General features: G+C 36.5%; 1 protein-coding gene across 1 annotated transcript in view; it reads left to right on the top strand.

The window, feature by feature from the left end:
- MALRD1 (MAM and LDL receptor class A domain containing 1) overlaps nt 1–16,389 on the top strand; it is a 600,449-nt gene that overhangs the window by 424,253 nt on the left and 159,807 nt on the right. Inside the window, exons 30-31 of the mRNA XM_059909182.1 lie at nt 694–822; nt 9,270–9,431. Coding sequence (XP_059765165.1) covers nt 694–822; nt 9,270–9,431 — 291 coding nt within the window. The remainder of the gene's footprint in view (nt 1–693; nt 823–9,269; nt 9,432–16,389) is intronic.

Below are 16,389 nucleotides of genomic sequence, written 5' to 3'. Positions count from 1 at the left end.
TGCTGTGTTAGGCCCAAGAAAACACAGCAAAAACTCCTGTGTTGAAGGAGCTTAGAGTCTGGGAGGACAGACAGAAGTGTAAACAGCTCTTATACGAGGTGGTAAGCATTTAATATAGGAATAAAAGTATCCTTAGACAGCATGAAATAGGGAGTGTCCGACCAGAGGCTTGGATGGCAAAGAGAAAGGCAAGACAAGGGTAGAGAGAGAAGTTGTTTCCTTGAGTCCTAAGGTTGAACAGACCACCAAGACCACAAGTGGGAATGAATGGTCAGTACAGGTAAAGGAAGCAGCATTTGTGAACACGTGGCAAAATGCAGACCAAGTGGCATATTTGTGAAGCCCTCAGTCCTAGGATATAGTTTACCTGCAGGTGCTTAAGAGAAGAGTTGCAGAAAATGAGCCTGGAAAACTAAGCTGGAGCCAAAAACCAAACTATTTTTAATGCCTTGATTGGGAGTTTGGGTTTATGGTCAGCCCTTGACTGATTAAAAGATATTTTGGAAGTACAATCTATGTTACTTGCTGAACAGTTCCAGGTGGGACTGAGATGGGGAGTTGTCTACAAGTCTACCTTGGACAACAATTAAAATCTTTAACTTATCTAATAGTGTGGGAACTAAAAGGAGTATTCAAATTTGATGCCGGTATCACCAAATGATGTTTGTGTTTGTTATTTTGTTTTCCCCACAGTGGGAGAGACTTCTGAGATTTGCCCAGAAGCCACTGATTTCTTGTGCCACAACAAGAAGTGTATTGCATCCCACCAGGTCTGTGACTATCAACCCGACTGCTCTGATAGGTCTGATGAAGCTCACTGTGGTAAGTGTATTTGTCTGTTGTAACGCTGCGAGTTCAGCACAGATTTTCACTTTATTAGCAGAGTAACTTACTGGCATTGATGACTGAGAAGAAATGTTCTTTTCATGCACCAGAGTAGATTTAGAATAGACAAAACATTTTTCCAACTTCTCTATGCCAATATTTAAATGGCAGCCCTTCCATCCTTTTTACCCCCAGACTAAAAACTGCAACAAATGTATAGCAAATCATGTTACCAAAATTTCCCATCATGTCATTATATAGAACCGTGTGCAGAGTCAGGGTTAAAATTGGCAGAAACTGAACTAGCAGAGCCTACATTTCTTCATCAGTTCTCATTACTGATTCCATTCCTTTTTCCCCCAAAAATAACTGATTTTATAGATGAGGTGAAAAAAGAACACTTTGAATAAATACTAGTTTAATGATTAATTTTAATAATTACATTGCCCTGGAAAAAGAGGAATACAAGAACCACTTTGGTTTTTTTGTTCAAACTTTGATTCAAATGATTTTAAAATTCATGTATAAAGCCAAGTGTGTAATTTTTAAATATGAACACATATTTAAATCCAAAGAATTTTTTTTCATATATCGTACTGATGAGCATTCATATGGAATCTTGATACCATACAGGCTGCCTGTTGCCGTTAATGTTTGCAGCATAACAAACTACCCTAAGAGTTAGTGGCCTAAACAAGTTTCATTTTGCTTGCAATTTTGTGGATCATTCATTCAGGAAGAAATCGGCTAGGCAGCTTGTCTCTGATCCACATGGCTCAAACTGGTACAGCTGGACCTGGAGGATCACTTCCAAGATGCCTTTATCCCCTACATGTTTGGCACATGTGTACTCTTTGGTTCCTCTGTCTGGATCAACATGAAATCAACCTCCAGGGCAATCCCTGTGGCTTGGGCTATCACAGGTTAGTCAGACATCTTACATGGGATTGGCTTTTACCATGTGTCACCTGTAAAAGAATGCACAACGTAAAAGTTAAGAAGTATGTTTTATTGGCAGACTTTCTGAGGACTTAAGCCCAGGAGGCAGCCTCTCAGATCCCGCTGAGGGAGTGCTCCCAAGAGGTAGGGGAGGGGAGCCAGGATATACAGGAGTTTTGCAGCAAAGACCAGGGAGCCCAAACATCAAAAGATTACTGTTAATTAAAGAAAACCAGATATCTCAAGTTAAGGAGTTCAGTGCTTTTCTGTGTTTGGGAAGATGCAAGAACCTGTGCTCAGTGAAGTCATTCCTTTGCTATACACCTTAGCTATCTAGGGCCAGCATCCAGGGTTTTCCCATCCTAAGTCCCCTCAGGGTGCACCGTTGCGGGTGGCTGCAATGACTGAGGGCTTGATGGCATCCTGTTGTTTCTGCCCTGAGTTCCCTCAGGGCAGTGGTTGTGGCTGACGGCTACAGTGTCCTTTGTTTACTGACGTGGCAGGCAACATTGTTCATTCACAGAAAGTTCCAAGAGCCTGAGGAAAAATAGCAAAGAGTTTGTATGACTTAGCCTCAGAAGTTCCAGAATGTCCCTCCTGGCTCTTCCTAATGGTCATTCAAATAACAAAGTCTAGCGTAGATTCAAAGAGAGGAAGGGAATAGACTCCATTTCTCAGTGGGAAAATATCACACATGCACAGGGAAGGCGTACTACACAAGGCACGTTTAAATGTTTATTTTTAGCTCAGTATTATTTTTATTCCTCGGGATGTTTGCTTCTGAAGTGTTCATTTCTCTTTCTTGCATTCGCTATTTTTTTTAAATTGTGGTAAAGTATACATAAAATATACATAACATAAAATTTACTATTCTAACCTTTGTAACTGTGCAGCTCAGTGGCATTAAGTATATTTGCATCGTTGTGCAGCCAACACCACAGCGTCACACTGATGCCAGCTTGCATGAGTGTCATCAGAAAGGTTTTTCCCTTAGAGGGCATCCAGAACCCATATCCAGAACTTTTTTTATCTTGAAAAATTGAAACTCTGTACCAATTAAACAAGAACCCTCCATTCTCCCCATCCCCCAGCCCCTGACAACCACCATTCTACTTTCTGTTTCTATGCATTTGACAAGTCTAGGTGCCTCATGTAAGTGGAATCACAGTGTTTGCCTTTTTGTGACCGGCTTATTTTACTTAACGTATTATCCTCAACATTCATCCCCTCTTTTAATTTTAAGTCAAGCATAAAAGAAAGTGAAAATGACTGGCACTTTTTTTAACTGTATTATGAATACTACAGTATTATAATCTTAATTTCATAAAATATTTATTTCCTTTATAATATATATATTCTCAAATGAAATTTATAATACATTAAATAATACTTTCTAGTGTTATTTCTAGCTTCTTTTAGGTGCACCAAAAATATACATATTTTTATATTGACTGTTAGGAATTGATTTCAGTAGAGTTCTAAAACAATGCTCTGAAGCATTTTGAAATCACCATTTTCCCCACAAGACATAACAAATAGAGCATTTAATAATCACCAGTAAAGCATTAGAAAGTTGGCCAGATTTATGAAGGTTCTAAAGAAAAAATAATTTGAATATGATGGCATTGACATACATAATCCAGTGGGGTGAGAAGGACAGCTATCACATGCATGTAGAAAACTTATTACAGACAGTAAATATCTTCCTCTCATGTAAAAATGTACATATATTGAAAATGTTTATATAAAAATTATACTCTTCCATTTATTCCTATTCCTAGTAGGGCTAGGAACAACTTTCTAAACATTGGGTGTATAAAAATGAACAACACATTGTGTTAGGCTTCAGAAATTCACTTTCTACTGTGGAAAAAAAAAAACTAGAGGGAAAAGTGTATTAAATATAATGTTCTTTGCTTTTTGAAAAGGTAGTTAGTAAATGAAAAGATTCCTGATTATTTTTTAAGTGTAACAAGTGCTATCAGGAATAAGGTTATCACAGCTTATGTGGGGAGTACATATGAAGAAAAATAAGTGTGTGTGTATGTACATCTGTATATGAAATATAAAAATAGACCTAAAAACATCAGAAAGAGTTACAGGTGTTTTGGTTTTTCAAATGTGAATGCTGCCCATGTTCTTTTTGCTTCACTCATTTTTCTTCTCAGAGTACCTTATATGATTTTTATTTTTCCCCACAGCTATTTGAGGTATTGACATAAAACACACAAAGGCAGTTTTGATTATCAGAAACTGAAGTCAGTTACATATCCATGTCTGTTCGTGTTACCCATGACTTTGATGGACAACTGCAAGAAGTATTTGAATTTATTAAAATAAAAGCAATATGTTGACAAATGAAATAATCACTTTTCTTAAAACTTCTTGATAGATTTTGTTCATCTCCAACAGGAACATTGCACAGCACACAGAGATATACAGGTGACTTATTGATGCTGCAAATTGACTCCATCAATATTTTATATTGATGGTCTTTTGGATATATTGGAGGCATCAGGACTGGATTCCTGCAGGCAGAGAATCTATTGTGGATAATGAAATAAATTTCAACATTTTCAAAGTGACCTTTGGGGAAATATAAGGAAACAATTGACCTTTGGGTTATTAAACTGAAGTCTTCGTTTTGACTTTGACCATCATTTGTTGGGCAATTATTTAAATTTTCAGAGGCTCTATTTCCTTATCTATATAGTACATATAATAACATACAGAGTGCTTTGAGAATTAAATGAAATAATGTAAAGAATATATTTGTTCAGTCTTCCAGGATTAATGTTAGCTTCTTCCATGCCATTATTTTTATATTCTCTTGAAATTTGTCAGTCACTGTGAATGCCTTATTTACATGTCCTTTATACTTATCAGACAATAAATGCAGCTATTCCTCATGACTAAATTTTTACCTTAGGTTATGAGCAAAGATAAAATCTTCTTTTGCATCGCTACCTCTTGTTGCAAAAATGCATGGTTGATAACAAATAAGATCAATTCTTTTTAAAAGAAACAGTTAAGTTAGAAAATATGCTTTTTTCTTGGAGGAAATTATTGCCTAAAACATGTAGTAAGTGTGCCTTGTATTCTAGGCTAGGGATGCACAGAATGGGATGGGTACTTTCCCTCCTGCATCTTACAGTGATAAACATCATTAGTCAGTCATGTCACTCTTCCCCACTGTACCCAGATTCTCCAAAATCCTTCTCAGTGCAGCTTTCCAAGAAGGCATTTCACAATGAGGAGAAACTGTTTAATAGTTCTATGTTATGTATCATGGTATGGCAAAATAAGGTTGCTATGTGGATGTGAGAATTAAAAATAATCAATTACAGAGCCATCTCTTTAATATAACTGAGTTGATTAATATTTATACTGACCTACAACAATATGGCTGAATATTGTACCAGTGGAAAAATGCCAGTCGTTTAAAACAGTGTTAGTAATACTTTGAATCCATTCAAGGGATCATAATAAAGATCACAATTTGGAAAATATTTTTTCTAAAGCAATAGCCATTTTGAAAATACTGATACATATTAATCATCAAGAAATATTAATATTACAAAGTCTTCATATCATCTATCATTCAGTAATTAGTATGGAATCACGGCTTATATAATGCAGTTCAATAATAATACCTGATCACATGGAAATGTTTACAGTAATTCAATGGTAAGCAACAATTAAGGTGGCAGTGCAAAATAAAGAAGTAATAAGTTGCCATATGAATAGTAATAACTGTGATTACTGTTATAAAACACACACACAGACCCTGAGAACTGACATGATCTGGAAAGAGAAAGATAGTACATAAGTTGGACATTCAAGAAAGAGTATTATTTGCTAGATGGGATGGAGAAGATACATTAATTAATACACTTGTAACAGAAATTCCAACCTTGACAGGTGTAGACATCATAGCAGTCCCTGCTTGTTGCCTGTCCATTTCTTTTTGTTCCTTAGAAACAAAACTGCAGTTTTATCCAGGGCAACGTTATGACTAACCACAGGTACCATCTTCTCCAAACTTCTTTGTAGCCGCCCTTGAGCACTCACCCGCCAGTGAGATATACGTGGGAATTTGGGAAAGGAATCCCTTTAAAAAAGAAAAAGCACCAGAATAGGAAAACGCTTTTTTCTTCTTTCCTCTTCCCATTCCTTTCAATGCCTTGAATATGTGAACTTTTCAATGCTGGAAGGTGCAGCATCATCTTGCAACCATGAATGAGCCTGAGGGTGACAAGATGACAGAAAGGAAAGATGGAAAATACGCGCTTCACAACTACACATTTGAACCACAGTCACAATGCCAACCTTAAACTGACACCTTCCTGACATATTGTTAATTGAGATAAATGAATAGTAGCTGTTTAAGCTACTATTATTTGGGTTTTCAGTTACTTGAAACTAAATGCATCTCTAACTGATACAGACAATAAGGAAAATGTATTAGCTCAAATAGCAAGAAGTCCAAAAGCAAGGGAGCTCTAGAGTTGGTTAATTTAGTAGCTTTTGTCATCAAACGTATAGAACTATATGCCCTCCTTCATTCTTTATGTTCTGCCATCTTCAGATAATGGATTTTCTTATAAAGTCAGCTCCCCATAGAATCTCTTTAGTCCCAAGCATCGCATCTTTGCAATGATATCCTGAGAAAGGACAAATAGGTTTTCTTCCTTTTGATTTATTTTTAAGAATAAAGAAACCTTTTCCTAGGTGTCTTTTCCCTAGTAAGTCTCATTGTCTAGAAAAGCATCCCAAGACTATCTTAAACCAGTCAAGACAAGGGAAGTTTGAACATCGCATCATGATTGCTTAGATAAACCATGAGCCGCCTCTGGAGTTACAGGGGGCCTTTTCGCTCTTCAAACAAATATCTGAGTGAAAGAAGGTGAATTCCTAGATAAAACTGCAGTTCTGTCCTGAACAAGAGAGGGAAGGAAGGACTGACAAATGAACATCGAATTGCTAGAGAACATATGCAAAAAAAGAGAGAGAGAGAGAAGTACTTCAACATAAAAGTTGAAAAAAAGTCAGTTTTATTCAAAAGAAATTTTTCTGAAAAATTTCATTGAAGTAGAGGCAGTTTTGGAGACAAGACAGATTTGAGCCTAAAAAAACATTGCATCAACAGAAAGGTTATTGTATTCAAGCCTAGAGGTTTTGAGGGCATTTTCAAATAATGTGAACACCTGAATATTTCGAGCAAGGGAAATAACATGAGAGCAGTCTTAAAGATGAATAATGTGGTTTGGGTGTATAAGGTTGATAGAATGAAGGTTACACTAAAGAAAGAGGCTCTTAACATAAACCAGGGGCTTGAACCAATGGAGCTGGAACAGGGACTATGGAGCTGCAAAGAAAGGAATGAATTAAACAAATTCTCGAAAGGGTAATCTATAGGTGTTGGTGATAGATTAGATATGGAAATAAAGAATGCAGAATCAAAGATAACTTCATAGTTTGAATCTTTAGAAAGAGAGAGAAGATTCATGCTATGAAATTAATCAATAATCTCAGAAAGAAGAACCCATTTGGAGGGATAAATGATGAGTTCATTTTAGGCTTGTTGGTTTTGAGATGATAATTGCATATTCCAAGTGGAATGTTCAACAAACATTTGTAGATAAACACTTGCATTTCATTGTAGCTGTAGATTTGTAGGTCATCTGCACAAAAGTATGAAAGGCTATGGGAAAGAATGAGTGAAGATACATAGAGTGAGACTTTTTTAAATTATGTAATTTTGTAACAAGAGGGGCACCCCAGCTAACTCTGCAATATAAGAAAGGAATTAGTAGAGAATGTGTGATTGAAAGATGTGGAAAAGTTGTATAACTTCGAAATAAATGCAGCTGTGGAATGCTAATAACAGTGTTTGGTAAGCAGTTGAGATCATAAACCAAGGTTAACCCTAGAAAAGGGAAAAGTAAAAGTGATATAATTTGAGTTAGAGAGGCTGAAATGTAAGAGAATGAATCTTGATTGTGTAGATATCTTTAGAGTCAATGATAAAGTCATATATTAAATATGGTGGAAGAGGAAGGACAAGAGTGGTCACAGAGAATAGAAGAAGAACAATTATCGTAGGGCCTATGTGTCGGGGAGTCAGTTACACAGAAATACTATAGAACCTGTGTGTGACATCATTCTAACAAACACACAATGGCTGTCTTGTTTGTAACATTGGAAGATTCTACATGTTTGCGGTTGTGTTAACTAAACACCTGGAGAACCACATTCTTCACTTTTATCCATATTATATAAGCATGGTATAAACCTATGTATAAGCATGGCATAAAAAGGATATACAGAGCCCATAAATAAGCATATAAAAACCAATGGAGCATAAGTCATGTAGAATGAATGAAAGAAATGTATATAATTAAAAACGATTCTAGTTTTTAGGGATAAGATGCAATCATGCCAGAGAAGTAAAATGCTGAGATTTTATGAAAATACTCTTAGCGATCCAGAAAATTTTCTATAAAAATATTAAAGCTTTGTTTTGCCAAATGTTTGGCATCCATTTTAATAGCAAGTTTTTCCTTGCTGACAAAGTTTCTATATATGCTAATAATAGTTTTATGTTAAAAAAAAAGTTACGAACAAGAAACCATCTAGAGAAGAAACATTAAAAATAATACAAACTTCATCTTTCTAAAAAAAAAAAAAAAGTCAATGACAATCTCAGTTGATTCATACTGATGAAACCATCCAATAATTCATTCTGTCTCTATAACACAGTTTTTACAGTGAATGCTCAAAAATAATAACTGCTATGCAAAAAGAAAATTAAAGAAAAATGAAAGCAGTATCAGGGTATTATGAAGGCACTTTTCACAGATGACTAGGTAGTAGACAATCAGTTATTATCTAGTAATTTTTCTCATTGTGAACAACTTAATTTTTTAATGAGTTATGAATCAACACTTTTAGAAGAGAACTTCTTTCATTATTTAGTGACTGGCTCTGAAATGTTGTACGTGGGTGATGGGTATGGTATGCTGAGAGAGTTTGCATCCTATATGGTTTACTACTTCTACCAAAGGCACCTTTTCTTTAGCTAATGACTTTTCCTCTCTAATGGTCTATGCTGTTCAAACACCAGAGTGGACAGAGGGATGGAGTTAAACATCCAGACAACTGGAGATATTGATTTATTTGACCTGAATTATCTATATTATCATAATGTTTTGTACATTGTTCATGTGTAGATACAGTTTTATCTATCATCTAAAATGTTATTAGTCAATCCATGTAAATCCTTAATGGCTAAATGACAGTATTCATGCACTGCTTCTAGACCCTGTGATAAAAAAAGTTTCAGTGTACAACTGATATTTCCAATAAGTGCAAATACCCTGGTTCTTTAAATTTTTAAATAAACAGAGTATGCAAATACTAATTTTAAATCATCACAAATGTAGTGTAATATCAAGTGTGACATACATTTCCACAACATTCCATTAATATTTTTGTTTCCTTAGGCCAGTATACAAACACAACAGGAAGCTGCAATTTTGAAATAACTTCAGGAAGCTGGACCACAGCTTGCAGTCTTACTCAGGACTCTCAAGATGACTTGGATTGGGTCATTGGCAGCAGAATTCCTACTGAAGCATTGAGTCCAGACCTTGATCACACACCAGGTAAATGCAATAGAGATAGTCAGATAGATGTAGTTCACTGGGCTGGAAATTTGCTTTAACTATTTGAGTGAATGTCAGAGCACCTTCCTTATGCCTTTGTGGGGGTAGAGCTCAATAGCCTTTATGAAAAGAGAGTTAGTTCCTTCCATGTAACCCCTGAATTATTTAATAGACCTAGAACTGATATTGCTACAACAAGGAAATCAATGACTCTATTTAAGAGACTCACAGATTTTATGTACCCTACCCTAAAGGTGGCCTTAAAGTCCCCAGTTGGGGCAGGGACATGTAGGGAACATTCAGATTAATGCATGCAGTAGGCAAAGGTGTACAGTTGGCATGCTGCCACGATGATCGCTAGCTTGCCACCAATTTCATTCCAGACCCTCTGAAGTACAGGGGCAGAGATTTAAAAGGTAAGTGGTGATAAAAAGAATGAGCATCAGCAAACTCTGAACAAGTTTTGCTTCCTGCCTGTGACATGAGATCAATGTAATCTTAAATGGTTTTCCAATTAATAGAGTCAGAGTAGAAGGAAGCTTGTATTCTTGTTTACTTTTACCCTGAAATCTTGCCTGATACTCAGCACTTTTCTTAGGAATCTAACTTTCTTAGGAATTAAAAATAACTTTTTTCAGTGATAACTTTTCTTAGGGACAAAACTTCTCTTAGGGATAAAATCTAGCTTTTCTTTGGGATAAAAAATAATCTTAAATATTTGTGATGGTGAATTTTAAGTGTCAACTTGGAGGGTGTTTTTGGGTGAGGTTAACATTTAAATTGGTGAACTTGGAGCAGATCACCCTCCATAATGTGGGTGGGCCTCATCCAATCAGTTGAAGACCTGAATAGAACGAAAAAGACCAGCCTCCCTGAGCAAGAGGTAACTCACCAACAGCCTGCCTTTGGACTTTATCTGCCCTGTTGGCTTTCTTGGGTCTCCAGCCTGCCAGCCCACACTGCAAATGTGGGGCTTGTCAGCCTCCATAATCACATGAGCCAGTTCCTATAATAAATGCCTGGCTATATTTACACAACATCGTATTGGTTCTGTTTCTCTGGAGAACACTAGCTAATACCTCCTCAAAAAAACTGAGGCATAGAACAGTGAAAAAGAACAAGAACATATGGAGTTAAAATAAGTTTTCATAGAAAAAGTATACAAGATTGGCTCAGCCATTTTATGTCCAGTGAAAAGAGAACAGTAATTTTAGCATTTATATATTCCATGAAAATATCATGATGTTCAATTACAGCACGGATGTTCATTCTCATTTTAAAGCTGTTTCCTAATTCAGCTTCAGATTGAATATTTCTATTCCTTTCGACCTGTCAAGTTGTATTTTTTCTGCCTTTCATCAAGTTTTTTTTCCTTAAAAAAAAAATGAGATTAGTATACACCATGTTATAGGTTAATGGAACAGGACAGAAATCAAGACACTTAGGTAAGTAATTAGGAGGATTTAGTATATAACAAAGGCCAATTCAGTGGGAAGAAGTTGTATTATTTAATATGATGCTGGCATAGCTGGTTGTCCACCTGGAAGGAAATGAAATTAAATTCCAGTTTTTCTTCTATATATTTCATATACAACATATATTCCAGATGGATTAAAGATATAGATGTAACAAATTAAAATAATAAAACTCTTACCAAGAAAACATAGGGTAAACTATGTGCAATTTAAAGGCAGTATCTAACTTCCAAAAGCCCAGATATAAAATTATAGCTATGATCTAAAAATTTCATAAACAAAATCAACAGGCATATAATAGATTTGAAGTTTTTTTCTTTACATGGTACAGGTAGACTATATATACAGATAACTCTCACAAACTTATTAGAAATGGCAATTTTAACAACCAGGAAAGATTTGCCTAGCCAGTTCACAGATGATCAAATTCAGATAATCAACAAATATATTAAATGATGCTCAAGTTCACAACTCATCAGAAAAATGCAAATTAAAATAATCAGATGGGAAGAGATTTTCAAAAGCCACTTACAGATGATTGAGAGATGGAGTTGGGGGAACAGAAGGGTACTCATTGATGGTTATGGGAAATTTTCTGTTTTGGAAAGCATTCTGGCCACATAGAAATACAAGGACCAAGACATAAGTACACGTGTGTAAGGATATTTACGTCAGCATTGTTTGCAGTTGAAAAAAATGAGAAATAAAATGAACATGCATCATTCATACAATCATTTATTCATTCCTTTGTTCTTTTATTTGTTCATTTATTAAGTGCCAGGCACTGTTCTAGGTCCTGGGGATACATTAGTGAATAAAACAGACAAAAATCACTGCCCCAGTGGAGTTCACATTCTAGACAGAGGGAAACAATAATAAATAAACATAATAAGTAAATAAGTTATATGGCCTGTTAGAAGTTAGAGGAAAGAAAGAATAGAGGAAGTAGGATCGGGAAGGCCAGGGGATGGGTTGGGGGAGGATGGCAATTTAAATAAGCTGGTCAGAATAGGCTGCACTGAGAAAATGCCATTCGAAAAATGACTTGACGGAAGTGAGAGAGTGATACAGGTAGGTACCTAAGGAAAGAGTGTTCCAGCCCCAGGGACAGCCAGTGCCAAACACCCTGAGATCAGAGTGTGCCTGGTGGGTGACTCAGCCTGGACACTAGTGGTGTTCCGGGTAATCTAATTAATTGTTGTGCGGCTGCCCTGTGCACTGCGTGATGCTTGGCAGTATCCCTGGCCTCTACCCACTTGATACCAGCATCACTCCTCTCCCGGGTGCTGACAACTCAAGATGGCTTCAGAAATTGACAACTATCCCCAAGGGGCCAAAATTGAGAACCTAGAGGAACAGCCAACATAACTGGTTACATCCACAACACACAATATCATGCAGCCACTAAAAAGAGAGTTTAGTGCCATACAGCTGATTTGCAGGGATTTCCAAAAGATATTCTAAAAGGAGTAAAGCAACATGCAAAATGATTATATGGTGTGATCTAATATTTCTAAAACAAACAATGACTGCCCTCCCATCTGTGCATATGTATAACTCCATACCTAGATATTTCCAGAATAACTACGTGAACGTGGAAAAGAGGATGAAAAAGGATACATACTCATTTATTAACATGAATTACTTGGATGGGTGATAAGGTTGGAGGAGAGGAGAGGAGGAATAAATCCAAAAATAAAAGAAAATAATTGAAACCAGGAATCACACCTCAAAAGAAACTCTAACGTACATGATGGTAGCACATTTATGTGTGTGTGGAGAATGTGGTGGATATTTTTAAGTTTTACTCCTTAAAAAGCCTGAACTATTGTATTTCACTCTTTTAATATTTATTTTTTTCTTCAGTATTTCTTTTCACCAATTTTACATTACTGAGTAATACATCTTTTTCTAAAATTTTAAAAATATAAATAACCAGAAAAAAGAAAACTCTAGTTGTTCCAGTAGAGTAATATAACCACCTTTAAGCTTCATATTTGTGTATCCTGCCATTCTTTCTTAATGCACATATTGGCCAATAAAAAGAAAGTTTCTACTTGATTTAGTAATTTAAAAAACATAGTGTGAACAAGTTTATGTTATGAAATATGTTTAGCAACATAGTTTTTATTATATCATAGTATTCTACTTGTTGGATATACCATAATTTATAAAATTATCTAATGGTAAATTCTTAAATTATTTCCTAATATTAAACATCACAGTAATCAATATACATTTAGATGGAACTTTTTTTACTTTTCTGATAGTCCCTGAGGATAAATATTAGTTTCTGTTCCTTGAGAAACTGTAAGAAATAAACCAATATTTATTTCCTACTAAGATCCAGACAGTAACATCTAGATAACAAATGCTGGTGGGTTCTTTTGATAACATCTGCAGCAATCTTTCCTTCTCTTAAGACAATATTTGAAAATTACCGAGCATGTCTGCTTGTATAATACTACTAATGGGACAAAAAGTATTGTAGGCTCAGTTTAAAAAAAAGTAGAAGTATAATAGATGGACATGAGAAAGTTTCCACACATTGTCCCAAAAGACAAACATGAGTAATCTATCGATACCTTTTAATGCAACAATTAAGGACTATTAATAGTTGTGTTTATTTTCTTTTTTTGAACTTTTATAGCTTGTGTGAGTTCATTAAAGACCACATGAAAAGTTTTCCATCTGGTTATTTATGCAATATGGTATACAAGTAATGTCATCCACAGATAAGGAAAACTAATCATTCTGACAGAATACTTTATTATCCTCCCTGTTAATCACTACACAAGACAGTATATTTTTGCAGAGTGCTCTTTTCAAAGCACTCTGATTATATCATCCTGGCTACACCACTACGGCTCACTAAACTTGTTTAGGCATCACTGAGACAATGGGCTGCTAAATAGATTATAAGGACATTAATTAATGTTGATCCTCTGGGAAAAACAAAATTCTTTATGAGAAGGCCAGCAGATTCAAAGAGCCTACCGTCTGTTTCTAAGCATCACAACATCGCTGTTAATTAAAGCTGCATTTATGGCTCTTTTCACTTATTGTTACCAAGATGAAGCATTAGATACATAAGGAGGACATTTTCAGTGCCCATCACAGGCCTATTTATGAGTCTTTTTGGAGCCATTGCCAAAGTTGTAGAGAGAAACTACAAGCATTAATCCACTCTCCAGTCTGCACGTGAATAAATAGTGTTTGGGCTTAGTATATACGGGATTTAATGGCAGGAATGACATTTGCGTGACATGAATTAACAGAGGTAAAATTCAAAAGGCTGCTGTCTCTTTTTTATTCCCTTCCCTCATAACTTTATTTTCTTTTTAATATTATAATAAATTAACCATCTCCACAATTAGGTTGTAAACTCCGGTAGGGCAGAAGTCACATCTTTTGCTATTTTTATATTCTCTCCAGCATTTAAACTTGAATAGCACTTGATGAATACTTGTGTAGGCCTCATGTGACCTGGATCTATCTCCTTCTGTATTTATTGCAAATATTTTGGATTAATTAAGGCAACGTATATTTCCTGAGTGCCTACTAAACACCACACACAATGTGTTGGGAACTGAATTAAGTAAATGTTTGGAAGGTAACTGGAATGGAATATGCTGCCTGATATAACGCACATGCTTACTGTTGTGCAATTCTGTGTTCACAGCCCAGGGTCAAAAAGTACCCACAAACAATCTTAGTGACACTAGTGCTCTAATGTGTATGACAGCAGTTTAAAGTATTAAGTGTTCAACAAACAGAACTTAGTTGGTACTTGGTTGACAGAGCCCTGCAGGCTAACGGGTGATAACTGTGATTCCTATTGGACAGACAGGACAGATATTATTATTCCTACACTAGAGATGAGGAACAAGAGCAGTTAAAGGTCTTCTCTGAGCCTGTATACTGAGGAGCCAAGCCAGAAATGAACCCCTGGTGTTTGGAGCCTCATCCAAGCCCATTCCCAGGACATCACTATCTTCCTTCATCCTTATACAGCTCTGTCTGAATCTCCTTAACATCCGTATCTGGGGCCACTTAACCTCTATTCCTTCTAGAATTATATCGGCATCTCACCCTGGTCTCTGATAGAGTAGGGAGGGTGGAGGCTTGGTCAGGGATATGGTGTGTTATACACAAAAACCAGCCCTCGATCACATGTTTATCAGACCACTCACTTTGATCATGTCCACACACACTCATGCACACATACATACACATGCAGAAAGAGATAATAACTGTACTGTAACACATTTTTAAAAATTCCAATCCTTGGACAAGAAATGTTTGAGGTATTCCAGAAGGGAATAAAAAAAAGCTGATGGGATCAGAAAGAATGGAGTAAAAACAGCAGAAATCCCATCCTAGGGAAACATGGTCCACTGTAGATCTTCCCAAGGAAGCTACACAAATATTCTAAGATTAAAATCAAAAGCACTGTCCTGGACAGAATTGTGTCCCCCCCCCCCCAAATTCAGATGTTGAGGCCCTAACCCCCAATGTGACTGCATTTGGAGAAAGGGCCTTTAAAGAGGTTTTAAGGTCAAGTGAGGTCGTAAATTTGGGGCCTTCATCCAGTAGAACTTGTGCCCTTATAAAAAGAGGAAGAGACACCAGGAGGCACCTACATAGCGTAAAGGCCCTGTGAGAACCCACAGTGAAGGTGGCCATTTGCAAGCAAGCAGAGAGGCCTCAGGAGAAACCAACCCTGCCAGCACCTTGATTTTGGACTTTGAGCCTCTAGAACAGTGAGAAAATAACTTTCTATTGTTTAAGCACCCAGTCTGTGGTATTTTGTTATGTCAGCCCGAGCTACTACAAATACCGAGAAATGTTATGAAGAATTGTTGAGAGTAACTGACTGAGGAACAGCACTCAGAACACCTGGCTGAGCTGGGAACCTGGCCCCACCCTTTGTATTTCCCTGCCAGGACCAGTGTTTCAAACACAACTGCTCACAGAAGTAGCTTTTTCTCCCAGGATAAAATCAGAGTACTGTCATCTAAAGAAAACTGGGCATCTGCCTGCCTGGGAAAGGATTATCATGAGATAATTAGATCCTGAAAAAGAGACAGGGTCATACATGGGGCTGCACAGGATCAACACTAGGTTTTCACTACTAGACAGCCATATTCTGAAGCTTCTTGAATAGGAAGAACTTGGTCTTACTACAGAATTGAGTTGAAAATAGTGGCAATCACTGCATCATGAATCTCAAACGCCACCACCACTACAACCATCACCACAACTGTGACCACCAGCGTGATCATCAGCATGGCCAGCGCCGCCACCTGGGCCTTTACGGGTCGTATAAATTGATTTCCTTTGTATGCTCTGCTTTAACAATGAATTAGACGGCATTATCCCCATAACTGGATCTGGTATCATGTGGGATCTCTGAATTTATCTCAGATTCTTTTGAAAGCTTTCTCTGTTCTACTTAATTTTAGAGCTGTTTCTTTGACTTG

This window comes from Balaenoptera ricei, chromosome 2 (assembly GCF_028023285.1).
Source record: "Balaenoptera ricei isolate mBalRic1 chromosome 2, mBalRic1.hap2, whole genome shotgun sequence".
NCBI classification, from domain to species: domain Eukaryota; kingdom Metazoa; phylum Chordata; class Mammalia; order Artiodactyla; family Balaenopteridae; genus Balaenoptera; species Balaenoptera ricei.
The sequence above is the reverse complement of the archived record's forward strand: the minus strand, read 5'-3'. Positions and strand labels throughout refer to the sequence as shown.